Source organism: Mastigoproctus giganteus, chromosome 10 (genome assembly GCF_048544385.1).
Source record: "Mastigoproctus giganteus isolate SK-2022 chromosome 10, ASM4854438v1, whole genome shotgun sequence".
Taxonomy (NCBI): Eukaryota; Metazoa; Arthropoda; class Arachnida; order Uropygi; family Thelyphonidae; genus Mastigoproctus; species Mastigoproctus giganteus.
The window spans coordinates 42293240-42310425 of record NC_143584.1 but is presented as its reverse complement, the minus strand read 5'-3'; the positions used below and the strand labels follow the sequence as shown (position 1 = coordinate 42310425).

The following is a 17186-nucleotide window of genomic DNA, read 5'->3' as shown; positions in this document are numbered from 1 at the left end:
TGAAGAAGAAGAAGATAGAGATAAAGAATGTGAGTGGACTTTGTTCAAGAAGATAATGACAGATGCTGCAAATGCAATTTTTGGGACAGGCCCAAAGGAAAGCCAAACAGCAATGGATAACAAGCGAGAAATTAGATCTAATGGAGTGCAGGAAAAACTTTAAGAACAAAGATGTAGAAAAATATAAGATGTATCACAGTTTGATTAAAAATTGATATTTACTATTATTATTATTTTTTGTTTGAATTTATTTAACAATGAGAATAAAAGAGATACATGATTAGACACAAATGATGTACTTACAGTTGCACTATGAACAATCATAGCCATAGTTTCAAATGCAGTTTGTCCAATGTTCATGATTTGGCCTGCGATCACAGGAGGACGCACAAGAAGAAAAATAAGTTTATCCAGTAAAAGTGGAAGAAATTTAATGAGAGGTTCTGGATGTGCATTAGTAATCTCCAAAATGCTGGTCTTCAGTTCATGTTCAACACTAGATTCACCAAGTCGTGGAGGAATAGCACCTTCTTCTATCATAGTGCAGAAATGAAGAAAGCGATCCAAATTATGATCCTATAATTGAAAGCAAAAGGATGAATATTTTTCTGAAAGTTTAATCAGAACATTATTCTACTTTGTTTATCACTCAACGATGCAGAAATCTGAACCACTTACATAAAGTGTGATTAACTTTGAAAAATAAATAATCTTAATGTAAGCAGCAGAAATCCTGAATAAATTTTAAAAAATAATCAGCAATAAACTGGCTCTGCATCTAGGTAAAAATATACAAATACACGATACACTGTCACTTTTCTAGTTAAAGGTGGCAAATGAAGTTTAACATTGACAAATGTAAAGTACTACATATGGGAAACAGCAACCCCAGAGCAACGTATCAACTCTGTGGTACTACACTGACAGTGGTAGAGAATGAAAGGGACCTGGGGGTGGTGGTGGTGCAGGCAGATATGAAGTTCTCTGAGCAGTGCAGACGAGCTGCAAGAGTAGCTCATGGTGTATTGTCAATGATATATAGGAATTTTTCTAGCAGGGATAAGGAGGTGATTATTCCCTTGTATAAGGCAATGGTCAGGCCACACCTAGAGTACTGTATACATGCCTGGAGGCCTCATTTCAGGAAGGATGTAGAGCTGCTGGAACGAGTACAGAGAAGGGCAACTAGATTGGTGAATGGGACAAAGGGGTTCTCTTACGAAGAAAGGCTTAAGTTTTGCAAATTACAGTGTCTGGAAACTAGGCACCAGCGGGGTGATCTGATAGAGGTGTACAAAGCCTTGAATGGTTTGAGCATGCTCAATGCTGATGGGATTCTTCCTCTAGCTCAGAAAAATCACCTGAGAGGGCATAAATTCAAATTGAGGAAAGACAGATGTAGGATAGATGTGCGGAAATTTGCCTTTAGCCAGCGGGTGGTTGGTGGGTGGAACAGACTTCCATCCCTTGTCGTGGAAGTTGATAGCCTAAATAAGTTTAAGGCTCAGCTGGACAGGTATTTCGAACGAACAGAGGGGTGAAGTGGAAGTGGTTATTTTTATTTATTTATGTTACTTTTTTTTTTTTTTGGCTGATGCTGCATAAGCTTGCTTTCTTGCATCAAATGCCTCTACTAATGCTAATGCTAATGCTAAAGACATCCGTTGGCCGGTTGCTTTTCTAATCTGTTCACCTTATTAATAATTCTTGTGCCCAAAGTAAATGATGACTGCTACTTTCACATTTCCATCCTAACTAATCATTAGCATGCCTTTTTTATCATATGAATAATAAATAAACATAACAGTGAAATATTGCACACAACTTCAGATAACATGTATAAGTTTTATGTTTTGACATATCGACACAATACAGCAGAAGAGAGGATATATACAGTGTGTCTCAAAAATATTGGTACAAACGTTAGGGGAGGTAGTTAACATCTAAAGGAATGTGAAGGAATGTGAATCGCATAGGAACCCATAACCGGAAACGTCACTGTGAGTCGGTAGACAGCGCTGTTCATCAGTTCACAAGAGAGAAAGTTTCTGGTTTACTCTTTCAAGCAGTAGTCACCACACAAAGAGCATGCATCAATATATGAACTGTGAGCTGGCAGACAAGCATCTAGTGTATGGATTAGCAGAGGGCAATGGACGAGCCGCTCAACAAATTTATGGAGAACGCTTCCCAGACAGACATGTACCGGACCACCATTTGTTTGCACGTGTGCATCAAAATTTGTGCGATTATTGGTCATTAAGAGGTAACAGGAGTAGTGCGGGCAGACCACGTTCGACACGAACTCCCGCCATGGAAGAAAGTATGTTGAATGCCGTCCAGAATAATCCTACTACCAGCACACGTGCCGTTGCCACTGCCTTAGGAGTGTCTCATTGCAGTGTACAGTGTGTCTGGCACGACGATTCCTTACACCCCTTTCATCTCCAAAGGGTTCAGTTACTGCCCCCCCAAGATCATCCTGCACGTGAGGCTTTTGCGCAGTGGTTTCTCCAAGAAAGTGCTCAAGGCTTGAATTTTCCAGTCTATGTTTTGTTCACGGATAATGCTTATTTCACTCGGGGAGGCTTATTCAATCAGCACAATGCTCATGTGTGGGCTCACGACAACCCACACGATTTTTCTGAAATTTTCTGAAAATTTTTCTGAAGCGATGTTGTGCTGCATGGGGCCGCACGATGTGCGGCCCCATGCAGCACAACATCGCTTCACAATAAATGTGTGATCAGGTATGGTCAGTGACTGCTTAGTCGGCTCATACCTGTTACCATCCCGCATGAACTCCGCTAAATATCGGATCTTTCTTGAACAAGTTCTACCAGGATTACTTGACGATGATCAAGCAAATGTGAGACGCAACATTTGGTTTCAACATGACGGGGCGCCTACCCATTATTGAAGGTGTGTTCGTGACCATTTGAACAGGCGTTTTGGGCGTCGATGGATTGGCCGGAGTGGACCCGTTGCCTGGTCCCATGCTCACCTGATTTATCGAGCCTTGATTTCTTTCTGTGAGGGGCCCTCAAATCTATCGTGTATGAATCGCCTGTGGAGATGGAAATGGATCTCGTGGTGAGACTCATTTGCACTGCTGCTACTGTCAAAGAAACTCCAGGTGTGTTCGACCGTGTCCGCCAATCCATGCTGCATCGGTGTCACGCATGCATCGCGTCTCATGGTGGAATCTTTGAGCATCTGTTGTAACATCATGAAATGCATCTATCTCGTACTCCATTATTAATATTGTGTCAAATAAATGTTTGCCACTAATTACTGTCTTGTGTCCTTTCTGCTTCTTGTGCCTCTGCTACTACTTTCCCGTGACGTTTCCGGTTATGGGTCCCTAAGCGATTCACATTCCTTTAGATGTTACCTACCTCCCCTAAACGTTTGTACCAATATTTTTGAGACACCCTGTATAGACCATTTTGGCATACATTTCCTCTTTTTTTTTGTGGTATAGTGATATAACCCCAGGGGCTCACATTTGGTGAGTATGGGCTTGGCACATCTAGGGTCCTGAGCTGGATATCATCAATCTTCTTTTTCTTGTTGATGACCTTTTTCTCTCTTTCAGAGTATTTCAGAAAATTTCTTTTTGGCTGGTGCAGCATAAGCCTCAGGCTTCCATGCACCATATGGCTAATAATAATAATAATAATAATAATAACAACTTAAAAAAATTTCCATGATATCAAAACTTGAAAAGCATTGTTTTCATTTCTTATTTTATGGTTGATCCAAATATTGTTTCTAATATGGCAGACAGGGTCATCAATTGAGGAATGATATTAGAAAAAATTTTATTTTTATGAGGAATGATATTAGAAAAAATTTTATGAGGAATGATATTAGAAAAAATATAGAAATGACTGTTGAAGTATTTATTAGATTTCATCAAAGAGAAATCAAAATTTTCTAGATCTTTGTTTAAAAAACTGGTATTCTAAAAAGATGATGATACGAAACAAAATAAAAAAATAAACCAATATTGATATCGTCAGTAATATATTTTCAGCATATGATCATAAAACTGATGTCTTCAGAATATATCAAAGAGATGTAGTAAAATAAGTAGGTTATTATTATTATTATTATTATTATTAGCCATATGGTGCAAAGAAGCCTGAGGCTAATGATGCACCAGCGGAAAAAAAAAAAAAAAAAACTCCCGAGTTACCCTGAGAGAGAGAGAGAGAGAGACAGAGAAATCACTAAGAAAGGGAAGAATGATGATATCCATCCAGCTCAGGACTCTGGGTATGCCAACCCATACTCACCAGACGTGAGCACCCTGGAGGGTTATTGAAGAAATATAACATGTTATTCTAGCTAGTAAGATCCCTGAAAAAAAAAAAAAAAAAAATGTCATATTTGCTTTCATAAAGGTGACTATAGCGGTCACAGACAGTTTTTAAATTCTATTCAGAGGGATCAACTGATGATGTCACCAACAGTGAATTCTAAATTGGAGGCCTTCAGGGAATTAATCTTGGAGGGTACTAGATTTTCCATACCAACTAAGAAATACTGATCAAGGTTTAGGTCTAAATGGAGATTAGATAAATTAATGTGGCTCGTGGAAGAGAAGAAAAATGTAAGTGGTGCAAATAAAATATCGGGCAACACAAAAGCCTATGGCAGATATAAGCTAGTCTGTAATCAAGTCACAAAGGAGGTTAGGCAAGTGACGGCAAATTACAAGAAATCTTTGGCAAAGAATGCAAAGAAAAATAGCAAAGAGTTCTTTACTTATGTAAACTCTACAAAGAAAGGGATGAATCAAATTGGTCCACTTAATATAGAGGGTTCGACTATTGATGATCCTCCTCAAGTAGCTAATAAACTGAATGAGTATTTTGCATCTATATTCACACACGAGGAGTTATTCAAGGAGGGGAATGCCAGAAGCTTATATAACTCTAATAGGGAGCTAAGTGATTTTGTAATAACTGTGAGCAAAATGAAGAAGAAATTGTTCAAGTTAAACATAAGGAAGACACCTGGGGTGGATGGGATCTATCCAGTTATATTAAAGGAGCCAGCAAAGGAAGTAAGCAAACCCTAACCATAATTATGAAAGCTTCCTTGGAATCTGGGGAGGTCCGAATAGACTGGATATGTGCAAAAGTATCCCCAATTCACAAAGGGGGAGGGGGGAATCACAGGGTGAAATGAGTAATTACATACCTGTAGTGTGACTTCTGTTCCAGGGAAAATAATGGAGTCACTAGTTAAGGAAATGATGCAGGATCATACAGACAAGACTGCAGTTATAGTTCAGACCGTGTTTGTTTAAGGGAACTCTTGTCTGAAAAAATTGGACTGAATACTATGATGTGGTGAAAAAGGAATTGGATGAAAAGAATAATTTTGATATCATATTCTTGGATTTTAGGAAAGCTTTTGATACTGTGGCACATGGAAGATACTGTACATATATTAGCATTAGCATTAGTAGATGCAAGAAAGCAAGCTTATGCAGCATCAGCCAATAAAAAAACACACTCCCATTTCACCCCTCCATTCGTTTGAAATACCTGTCCAGCTGAGCCTTAAATTTATTTAGGCTATCAACTTCCACAAAAACGGATGGAAGTCTGTTCCACCAACCAACTACCCACTGGTTAAAGGCAAATTTCTGCACATCTATCCTACATCTGTCTTTCCTCAATCAATTTATGCCCTCTCAGGTGATTATTCTGAGCAAGAGGAAGAATCCCATCGGCATTCAGCATGCTCAAACCATTCAAGGCTTTACAAAACTCTATCAGATTACCTCGCCTGTGCCTAGTCTCCAGACACTGAAATTTGCAAAACTTAAGCCTTTCTTCATAAGAGCAACCCTTTATTCCAATCACTAATCTTGTTGCCCTTCTCTGTACTCGTTCCAGCAGCTCTACATCCTTCTTGAAATGAGGCCTCCAGACCTGTATACAGTACTCAAGGTGTGGCCTGACTTTGCCTTGTACAAGGGAATAATCACCTCCTTATCCCAGCTAGAAAAATTCCTGTATATCATTGACAAGACACAATGAGCTACTCTTGCAGCACATCTGCACTGCACAGAGAACTTCATATCTGCCTGCACAATAACCCCCGGGTCCTTTTCATTCTCTACCACTGTCAGTGTGGTACCATAGAGTTGATACGTTGCTCTGGGGTTGCTGTTTCCCATATGTAGTACTTTACATTTGTCAATATTAAAATTCATTTGCCACTTCTCAGCCCATTTGCTCAACCTTTCCAGATCCTGTTGCAGCAGCATAGCATCAGTAGTATCCTTAACAACCCTGCCAACCTTTGTATCGTCTGCAAACTTGGACATTAAGCTTGATATACCATCATCAATATCATTAATAAATACTGAAAACAATAATGGACCCAACACTGAACCTTGAGGAACTCCACTAATAACACTGGTCCACGATGAGCAGTGTCCATTGATTACCACTCTCTGTCTTCTCCCACTCAACCATTCTTTATCCATAGCAGTAATCTGCCTCCAATGCCACACTGCTTCAATGTGTGCAGCAGTCTTCCATGTGCAATAGTATCAAAAGCCTTTCTAAGGTCCAAATATATAATAGCAATGTTATTCCCTGAATCCAGTTCTTTCGTGACTGCATCATAGTATCCAATCAAATTGGTAAGGCAAGACTTTCCCTTAACAAAACCATGCTGTGTCCGAGCTAAAAATGAAGTCTTGTCTAGATGATCCTTAAGTGCTTCTTTAACCAGTGCCTCCATTAATTTTCCTGGAACAGAAGTTAAACTCACAGGTCTATAATTACTTGTGTCAGCCTTTGATCCTCCTTTGTGAATTGGGGTCTTTGCACATTTCCATGGGTACCTCCCCTGAGTCCAAGAAAGCTCTCATAATTAGGGCTAAGGGTTTGTTTACTTCTTTTGCTGCCTCCTTTAATATAACTAGATAGATCCCATCCACCCCAGATGCCTTTCTTGTGTTTATCTTCAACAATTTCTCCTCCACTTTACTCTCAGTTATTACAAGATTATCTAGCTTACTGCCAGAGTTGAATACACCTCTGGCATCGTTCCCCTCGCTGAATAACTCCTCAAGTGTGAATGTCGATGCAAAATATTCATTTAGTTTGTTAGCTACCTGAGCAGGATCATCAACAGTTGAACCATCAATATCAAGTTGGCCAATCTGATTCATCCCCTTCCTTCTAGAGTGTACATAAGTAAAGAACTCTTTGGTGTTTTTCTTTGCATCCTTTGCAAAAATTTCTCATAATGTGCCGTCGCCTGCCTAACCTCCTTTGTAACCTGGTTACAGATCAGCTTATATCTATCATAGGCTTCTGTGTCATATGTTAATTTATATGTATCCCATGCATTTTTCTTCTCTGCCATATGTCTCATTAGTTCATTTTACGTCCATTTAGGCTTAAATCACGAACAATATTTCTTAGTTGGTATGTAAAGCCTAGTAGTTTCCAAGATAAGTTCTTTGAATGCTTCCAATTTTGAATTTGCGGTTGGTAACATCATCAGTTGGTCCCACTGTATAGAATTCAAATACTGTCTCAGACCATCGTAGTTGCCTTTATGAAAGCAAAAACCTCTTTGAGTAAATCCCACTTCAGCACACTGTGATCACTGCCACCTAGTGGTTCCTCTATCTGCAGATTCTTAATGCATGAAGAATCACTACTGATAATCAGATCAAGAGTATTACTCCCTCTAATTGCGTCCCGAACATGCTGATGTAGAAAGCAATCATCGAATAAATCCATAAAAGCCTTGCTAGTGTGTAAGTGACCAACCCACAAATTCCAGTCAATATCTGGGAAAATGAAAATCCCCCATTATAAGACTCTCTGATTTACTGGCCCACTCTATTCCCCTGTACAGTTTCTTATTATACTCGTCAGAGTCATTAGGCCTATAGCACACTTTTACTTTCAATTTTGATCTCCTAATGCTTATGTCACACCAAACTGACTCGGCACTGCACTGTCCAGCGATGTCGACTGCCTTCATTTCCTTGGATTTTACGTGTTTCTTAATTATTAGCATAACTCCTCCTCCCTTCCTATCCTATCTATCCTTTCTGTAGACGTTGTACTCCCCAAATTCCAGTTCTGCATTCCTTATATCTGTGACACACCACGTCTCTGATATCCCAACAATATCTGCCTTTGATGTTTTGAGCAATACCTCAAATTCATCAAATTTATTTATCAAACTCCTAGCATGGGTGTACACGCAAGTATACATGCACCTGTTGCTATTCTTAGCTACCCTAACACAACCCATGTGTTTACTTGTACCGCAATGACTCCCAGTAGTCTCTGATATACCCTGTATCTTGTTTTCCAGGCTGCTGCTCATTCCAATAGAAGCATTGCAAGAATCACTTTCACCTCTGCCAGTGGCTACTGTTAATCTATTAGTCTTTGTATCCCTCCAAGCTAGCAGTTTTCCAACCCACCTAACACTGCCTCGATAGCATCAGCAAAAATTCTTGCACCCTTTCTATTTAAGTATATTCCATCCCTGTAGAAGCAGTCTCTCCTGTTAAGAAGTCCAGGCCAGGCGGAAAAAAATTCTACCCCTTCAGCCTTGCACAATGTTTCCAGGGCCGAATTGATCGACAAGGCTCTCATTATATACTGCTTCCTATCCTGTCTGGACAGAATTGCAGACACTTTCAAATTCAACCCTAAGTCACGGCTTTTTTTCAGCAGTGACCTGTACTTGTTAAGTAATTCCGCCAGTCTCCTACTCTTAATATCATTAGTGCCAACGTGTACAACTATATCACCTTTTGTACCCTTAAAAGATGATATCTGCACAACGTCATCAACCTCTGCCCTTGGCACACATACTCTGGTCCTGTTCCACCTATCCTTTTTACAAAACATGTTCCCCGTTTCCCTGACAATAGAATCACCAACAACTACTAGTTCTTGTGGGAACCACGCATTCTGCCTTGGGGGTTGCCACTGTGTTGCATGATGACCAAGTGCAAGCTCTGGCGTTGATGTGGGCAGCTGAGAGCTTGATGACCCCTCAATTTAGATCCTTCGAGGGCATCCACCCTGTCCTTCAAGCTCTCATATAGGCCCATAACAATGCTGAGTTGTAGCCTGATTTCATTTCACTCCTTGCATCGTGCACACACAAAGACATCCCCAATGGCAATATCATGTCCTGTACCCGACTGTCCACAAACATCATGCAAGCAGTGCATTTTAAAAGGCCGTGATTCAGAGGGCAGATGCCCCCCCCCTCAGTTCTCCCCTGAGCCACAGCAATCCCATTAGCTTGAGCCTTTTGCTCTGCTGCTGTGGTCAGAGTCATGATTTCGATTTAATTTCAATAAAATTTCAATTTCAGTACAAAATTAAAACCCTAAACGTGTATCCCAACACAGTTATAACACTATATATATTTTTTCAGTATCTAGGATTATCTACGAGCTCCATTTACATAACTTCCATATCAAGTTATGTATCAATTAATTATGTTAAGTTTGTAATCTAATTGGTTATATGTATTTAGTTAAAAGTATAATTTAATTGACAAAGAAGTTTAACAAAATTAATAGATTTTACTGATTAATTGACAATATTATATTATATACTGTACTATACTAAGCTTACGCTATCAAGTTCGGGATATAACGTTGTGTTATATAACAATGGCAGAAAGTTACGAACGGTAAATCTACGGACACTTAAGTATTAATTAACTTCCGAATCTCCCTGTCTCAATTCAGAATAAACTAAGGATTCTGACTAGGTCTATAAGCTACTAATAGAAAATAATTTGATGTAACAATTGGTCAATAAAGTTTCTAAATATGGCTAAAAAACTTCTCGTTCAGCGGAGCTGCAACTTGTAACACGTGGATATGATACCCTTACAGATACTTTTATGCAATTGGAGTAGAATGGCATTAAGCTCAAGTTGCTACAACAGATAAAAGGATGGTTGAGTGGGAGAAGACAGAGAGTAGTTATCAATGGACACTGCTCTTCATGGACTAATGTTATTAGTGGAGTCCCCCAGGGTTCAATGTTAGGCCTATTGTTGTTTTCGGTATTTATCAATGATATTGATGAAGGTTATTTTTGTTATTTGGTTTTTTTTTTTAGGAGCATTAGCAACTAAGGCCATATTGCTCCGGGATATGCGGTGGTCATTCCCTGACCTGTCCGCATCCTCCGTATTTGGTGGTGACGGGCTCGAACCCTGGTCCAATCAAGAAGCGTGTGCTACGCACTGCTGCTACTTCCCACCTGGCTATGGAGGCACCCATTTTTGAAGGTATATCAGGGTTAATGTCTGAGTTTGCATAAGGTTGCAGGGTGGTTAATGACAGTGATGATAATACGCTACTGCAATAGGATCTGGAAAAGTTGGGCTGAGAGGTGGCAACTAAAGTTAAAAACTGACAAATGGAAAGTACTTGCAGTAATCCCAGAGTACCGTATCAACTGGGTTATACTACACTCGGGGTAGTGGAAAATGAAAAGGATCTGGGGGTAATTGTGCAGTGATATGAAGTTGTCTGAACAGTGCAAAAAGGCTACAAGAGTAGCTCATGGTGTCTTGTCAACAATATACAGGAATTTTGCTAGCAGGGATAAGGAGGTGATTGTTCCCCTGTATAAGGAAATGGTCAGGCCACACTTCGAGTACTGTATACAGGTCAGGATGCCTCTTGGGAGAGATGTAGAGCTGCTGGAACAAGTACAGAGAAGTGCAACGAGATTAGTGAGTAGAACAAAACGTTGGTGTTACCAAGAAAGGCTTAAGTTCTGCAAATTGCAGCTTCTGGAGACTAGGTGATCTAATTGAGGTGTATCCTGCCTTGAATGGATTGAGCAAGCTCAATGCTAATGGGATTCTTCCTTCTGCTCAGATTACTCACCTCAGGGGGAGCATGAATTCAAATTGAGGAAAGACAATTGTAAAATAGATGTGCGGAAATTTGCCTTTAGCCAGCAGGTGGTTGATAATTGGAACAAACTTCCATCTGACGCAGTGGATATCAGCAACTTATATAAGTTCTAGTCAGAATTAGACAAACATTTAGAATGAAAGGATGAGTGAAAAGGGTGTTTTTTTTTTTTTTTTTTTTTGACTGATGCTAAAAAGCTTGCTTTCTTGCATCATATGCCCTACTAATGCTAATGCTAATATCAGGGCTACTCCAAAACAACCTCATCTGGGCATGTGTATTATGTCTATAAATTGTGTATGTATTTCTCTGTCTATAAATTGTGTATATATTTCTCTGGTCATTTTTCCTGGATGAAAATTCCAAGTTTCAGTAGTGAGTTTCTATGTAACGTTTGGACCAACACCTGGAATTCGTCAAATTTGTTTACTAAACTCCTAGCATGGGTGTACATGCAAGTATACATACACCTGTTCTTATTGTTAGCTACCCTAACCCACCCTATGTATCCCTCCCAAGCTAGCAGTTTTCTGACCCACCTAACACTGCCTCCATAGCATCATCAGCAAATATTCTTGCACCCTTTCCATTTAAGCATATCTCATTCCTGTACAAGCAGTCTCTCCTGTTAACAAGCACAGACCACAATGAAAAAAGTCTAGCCCATGAGCCTTGCACAATTTCTCCAGAGCTAAATTTATTGACAAGGCCCTCGTCGTATACTCCCTCCTATCGTGTCTGGGTAGGATTGCAGACACTTTCAAATTCAACCCTAATGCAGGGATTTTTTTCAGCACTGATCTGTACTTGCTTAGTAAATCCGCAGATCTCCAACACTTAATGTCATTAGTGCCAAATTGTACAACAATATCAACTTTTTATAATATAAATTTTTAATAGTTTACACCAACCTTGGTTGAAATAATAAAACAAAAAACAAAATTAATAGTTTAATAACTGCTTTCTTGCATCATAATATTACAAATTTACAATAAGTATATAAAAAGAAAAAGAAAAAAGGAAAAATTTACCATAAAATACAATAAAATATACAGAATTAAAAGCGCAAAAATCTGAAATCTGAAGATTTTAGATTTTAAATTTTAAAACTTCAGATTTTTTTTCATGATAAAATTTTAATATTGCAAATAAAAAATGACAAAAATATTTCCCATATTACAAACATTCTAGAATATAAAAACAAATATTACATAAAAAAAGAAACTGTTCTAGAAAAGGTACACAAAAATCACAGATTACATGAAAAAAATATATTGCACAAATATCCAAGAAAATTTTCTTCTAAAAATTGCCATATGAAATTTACTTCTTTATTAATACTGACATAACGATCTAGATCAAATTGAAGCAATGGTTTTCCATTTAGGTGTATGGTCATCATAATCTGCAACGTCTTTAATTTTCAACATTATTCATTCATGTATTCATTCATTCACACGATATTATTCGTTACGCTGAAAGCTCGCTCAGTTTAAGCACTGCTAATTACAATGGTTTCAAAGATATTTCTGGCTTTCTTAATTGTAAAGGGAATTTCACTCGATTTTAAAAATAAACTGCCTTCGACAAAATCTCTAAAATTATTAATTTTTTTCAGAAAACAAATTCCATATTTTATCAGAAAACAAATTTCTTATTCAGTTTTCAGTCTTGCCACCGAGACAAAAGTTCTTTTAAATTCTACGATTTCCGGTAGAATATGTTTAAAACATTTTTCAATGGTATGATTATTTTCTTTATTTAATTTAAAATCACCCTGTTGCATTAATAACTTATCCTTTAAGGATAAAACAATGCATTTAATAACTTCTCATGAGGTAATTTTACTGTTCTTACTTTCGATTTTGATTCCTTCAAATTCTTTCCACTTCAACATGCTCTCAATTTTAGCTTCATATTTTGCTTCAGAATTTTTTTTCAAATTAGCAATAGCATTGATAGTTCGAATAATTAATTTATCTGTTTTTGCCATAGTGAATCTGTAAAGCTTCTAAATGTAAGAGAGAGAGCTCCTGTAGGATGTCAATCATTGGTGCTAAATGGTTAAGAAATTTGAGATTTAAAAGTCACTTTAACAATCCCGAATATTTAATTTCTGATTCAAAATGTTTGCACAATCCAGGATAATTCCTTTAACCTGCAATTACCATTCGCATGCTACAAGTTGCTCTTCGTAGCCTGAACCCGACTGAGCTTTGTAGTTTTCACATCAAGTTCTTTAGCAATCATCCTTAATTCGCACTAGTTTTTTGGAGATTGGTAATAGTTTTTTTTTGTTTTTTTTTAATTATTGCCTGTATGCCATTATATTTTAGAGCATTTTCCACACAGTGAAAGGCTCGACAAAGTTTCAAAATCTGCCAACATTTCATCTTCGTAAAGTTTATATAATATCTTAGTTGCCTTGATTCCTTCCCCCCCCTACATTGTTACTGTCACTAGTTCTTTGAATACTGTGGAAAATATCGGAATCACTCAGATATTCAGCTACTGTGACCATGTAAACATAGACAGGAGAAATTTACTGGAAAGCGTGGATCACTCACTTCTCCGAAAAACATACGCCCGTTTGTCGGAGTAAAGGGGAACCACAACACAGGTTGACCAGAGGCTATTATCCATGTTGGGAATCTTCTTAATCCTCTGACTGGCTATGGAAAGCATATTGACTAGTGCAATTTCTCGGAATGTGGCTGCATAAGTTTTAAGGGCAGCACTAACAGTGCGAAATGGTAATCCCTTCCACCCTTAATTCGCACTTTCTAATTACCTAAATTGCCTAAAGGCCAGAGGTGAGAACAATGCATACAAAGTTGTCTCTCCTAATCTGTTCGTTCATGAAAATTATTCATTCTACGGAAACTACTGTATTTTAAATGTAATTACCAAGGGGAATTTAAAAAAAATTCGGTACAAAAAAGTTGGTTAAACAGAGGTCCAACTGTAATTAAATCAAAAATTAAGCAATTTTAAAAAACATAACTGATCGATTGCACCATTAAAATGCTGGGAAGGGGGCCCCACTCACCCCACTGTAGTTTTGGCTCTGGATACTCAATAATTGCATTCAGGATTTCATTTGTAAAATAAATGATCATCTCAACAATGGGCTCGCAAATTTTCAAAAAAAAAAAAATAACAATGGGCTCTTGCAAGCCCATGCGAGCCCACTGTAGCTTACCACTGGAGGTAACTACCATAAAACAATAAAAACAATTTGCAGTTTCCATTTTATTGGGCTTTTCTGTTAGCGCAATCAATTATAATCGGATAGTAAACTTGTCTTATTGCATTTGTGATAGTTCAGATAGCTGGAATTCTCTGGGTTTTCGTGTTATTAGGGTGAAATTAGTTTCCCCTACCATGAAATATTCAATCATATAAAAAACACCAATAAATGTTCAGAAATTCATTACTCCCTATCTCACTTGTGTGTATCATGTTTGTTGCAACTTGTGAATGCCATGTTCTTTGTTATTTATTAATTGCTTATCATTTTTACTGTTTTAAATTTTACAACCAGTAATGTTCCTACCACCTAAAACAACTTTAATTCAGCCAGTAGATTAGCATTATATCTACCTTTAAAACTCATTACATCAGAAAATCATTACAATGGATTTTGGAAAAAATTTGATTCCGAATCTGTTGAAGTGATGGAAGCACGGAAACATTTTTCAATTGTGGATTGTATCGAAATCATAATTTTATCACTCAAAGAAATAAAAACCATTAATATTAAATTTTTGTTGGAAAAATGCATGGCCAGTGTCAGTTCAGTCATGAAATATGGGAAAACAGGCAGAAAATGAAATCAGTGCGAGAGGAGAACAAGCTAAGTCAGTAGGAGGGGAAGGTTTTGATGATATGACTACTGAAGACCTTCATGAATTATTGCTAGAAAAAGAAGCTGGCGATGCGGATTTGGTGGAAATGGCATCGGAGGTAAAACAAATCAATTCAGAGGATGATAGCACAGTTGAAAATTCTGAAGTTCCAAAATTTACACTAAAAAGCATAAACACAGCCAAGCAATTAGAATCTTATTTTTTGAATGTAGATCCTTCTACTGAAAGGAGCACAAAGTTCAAAAGGGAGCTTCAAAAATGTTTAGCTCCATACCAAGAAAATTACAAAGATCTATCAAGCAAAAGCAAACAAACCTATATTACTGATTTTTTTAAAAAGAGCAGAAGGTACACAAAATCTAGATGTTGAAAAAAGGTTCTCGTTTGATTGTGCTTAGCAGCAATTAAGAGGAAGAAAATTAAATGAACGTACATAATCTGACATATAGGTATCTCAGTTTGTAAGGTAAGATGTTTGTTCAGTTATTACTATTTAAGTTACTACTATTATAAAAATGAAGTTAAAATATTAAGTTATTACTACTATAAAAATTAAGTTTCAGATAGTTATATAAAAAAAAATAAAAAAAAAGTGTATTTTTGTTAGCTTTTGGAACGTAACCCCCCCCCTTTTATACTGGTTCTTAGTCCCGTATAACACGGTTCCGCATTAAACGAGATTTTGTGGGAACCAAACTACCTTGTTATGCGTGGGTTACCTGTGAATACATATTTCAGTATCAAGTTACGATATCTGAATTTCGTATCTCCTATCAAGTTTATGTTATATATATTAAGTTATAACGTTATGTTTGTAAAATCTAAGTAGTTATAATAGATAATAAATTTAAGTATCTATTGCCACCCGCGTGGATCGACCTCGCACACAAGTTATCTCTGCCAAACTACCGATTCAAAAAGTTCTATGAATATTACTGTTGTATATTATGATCCACATGACAAGTTAAATTATTAAAACTATTAAATTATTATTAAATTATTAAAATTATTACGCATTGCTATAATTTATAGTTTATAATTCTCTGCTGATAATGATTACACTGGTACATGTTATGTATAAACTCCCCGTGTTACACAGAAACACCCCACAGAAAGGAGTGGGGGAGAGAGACTGACTAACTTAACCATGGAATGCAAAAAAAAAAAAAAAAAAAAAGCCCAGGAATTTATGGGCTTTTTTTTTTTGAGATAGTCAAATTTCCTGGCATCAAAGCAAAGAAATTTAAGGGCATCTCAATCGACCAGATTCAAACCTGGGCCTTTGCTACCGGCTACCATGCAGATAGTAAGAACACTGTAGATGCTCCCAGTTGATCTAACTCAGAATAATTAAAATATATTATCTGATAGGAATTTTAATGTTTCCCAGGATCAAAGAAGAAAGACAGAAGGGTGTGTGTGTGTGTGTGTGTGTGTGTGTGTGTGTGTGTGTGTGTGTGTGTGTGTGTGTGTGTGTGTGTGTGTGAGAGAGAGAGAGAGAGAATACAATTTTAATAACTGTTGGAGCAGTTCAACTGCTCCAACACTTATTAAAACTTTTACTCCGCCATTATCAACAAATTTTTTTTTTTTTTTTTAATACAGGGCATCTAGGGAAGAGGAATGCAGAATACTAATGAAGACAGAAAGCAAAAGCACCCGATGGTATTGAAATTTTCATAGAATGTTGGCTTCAATATAATGAACAAGGAAAAGGGATGGAGAGTTCTTCAGATAATTCTTTAGTAGGAAGACCTGAGTTCAGATTTTTCTGTATCTCTCTCTCTCTCTCTCTCTCTCTCTCCCTCCCTCCCTCCCTCCCCTCACTGAATGATTAAACTAATACTCTTCCAATTAGTCAAATAGGGAACAGTTTAATAGTTAATAACAATACGAAGATGAGGATCTATGCTTAAAGCTTTGTTTTGATTAGTGTCCTCTTTTCAATTTTTTTTTTATACAAATCTGACCGACTGCTAAAAATGTGTTTTTCCTTCCTCAATGTTGCTCTTCAGTCAGCTCCCCCGACCAATAAACAAGAGAGAATTTCAATTAGAAATGTAAGAGGGAATATGTGTTCACTCTTTATTTATACAGGTGTTATTATTCTCCCATTCTGATACTATTATGTACAATACATTTGCAGAATAGCTTCAGAATAGACTAATTTATAAGCTGTAGCAGATTCCAGAGGCCATGCTTTAACTTTCATCATATTCTCTTTAGTGATGTACTCAGATTCATATACATTTTTATTTATACTTCAGGTATCATTTATTTTTTTTTTTTAAATCAGAAAATATAATTTTAAACAAGATGAGGGCAACAATATTATTTCTTGCATCAACCTCTTTTAA

General features: G+C 37.3%; 1 protein-coding gene across 1 annotated transcript in view; it reads right to left on the bottom strand.

Moving 5' to 3' along the window:
• Zir (dedicator of cytokinesis) overlaps window positions 1–17186 on the bottom strand; it is an 869757-nt gene that overhangs the window by 545155 nt on the left and 307416 nt on the right. The window contains 1 exon segment of the mRNA XM_090382918.1: window positions 304–576. Within this exon segment, the coding sequence (XP_090239044.1) occupies window positions 304–576 (273 nt within the window).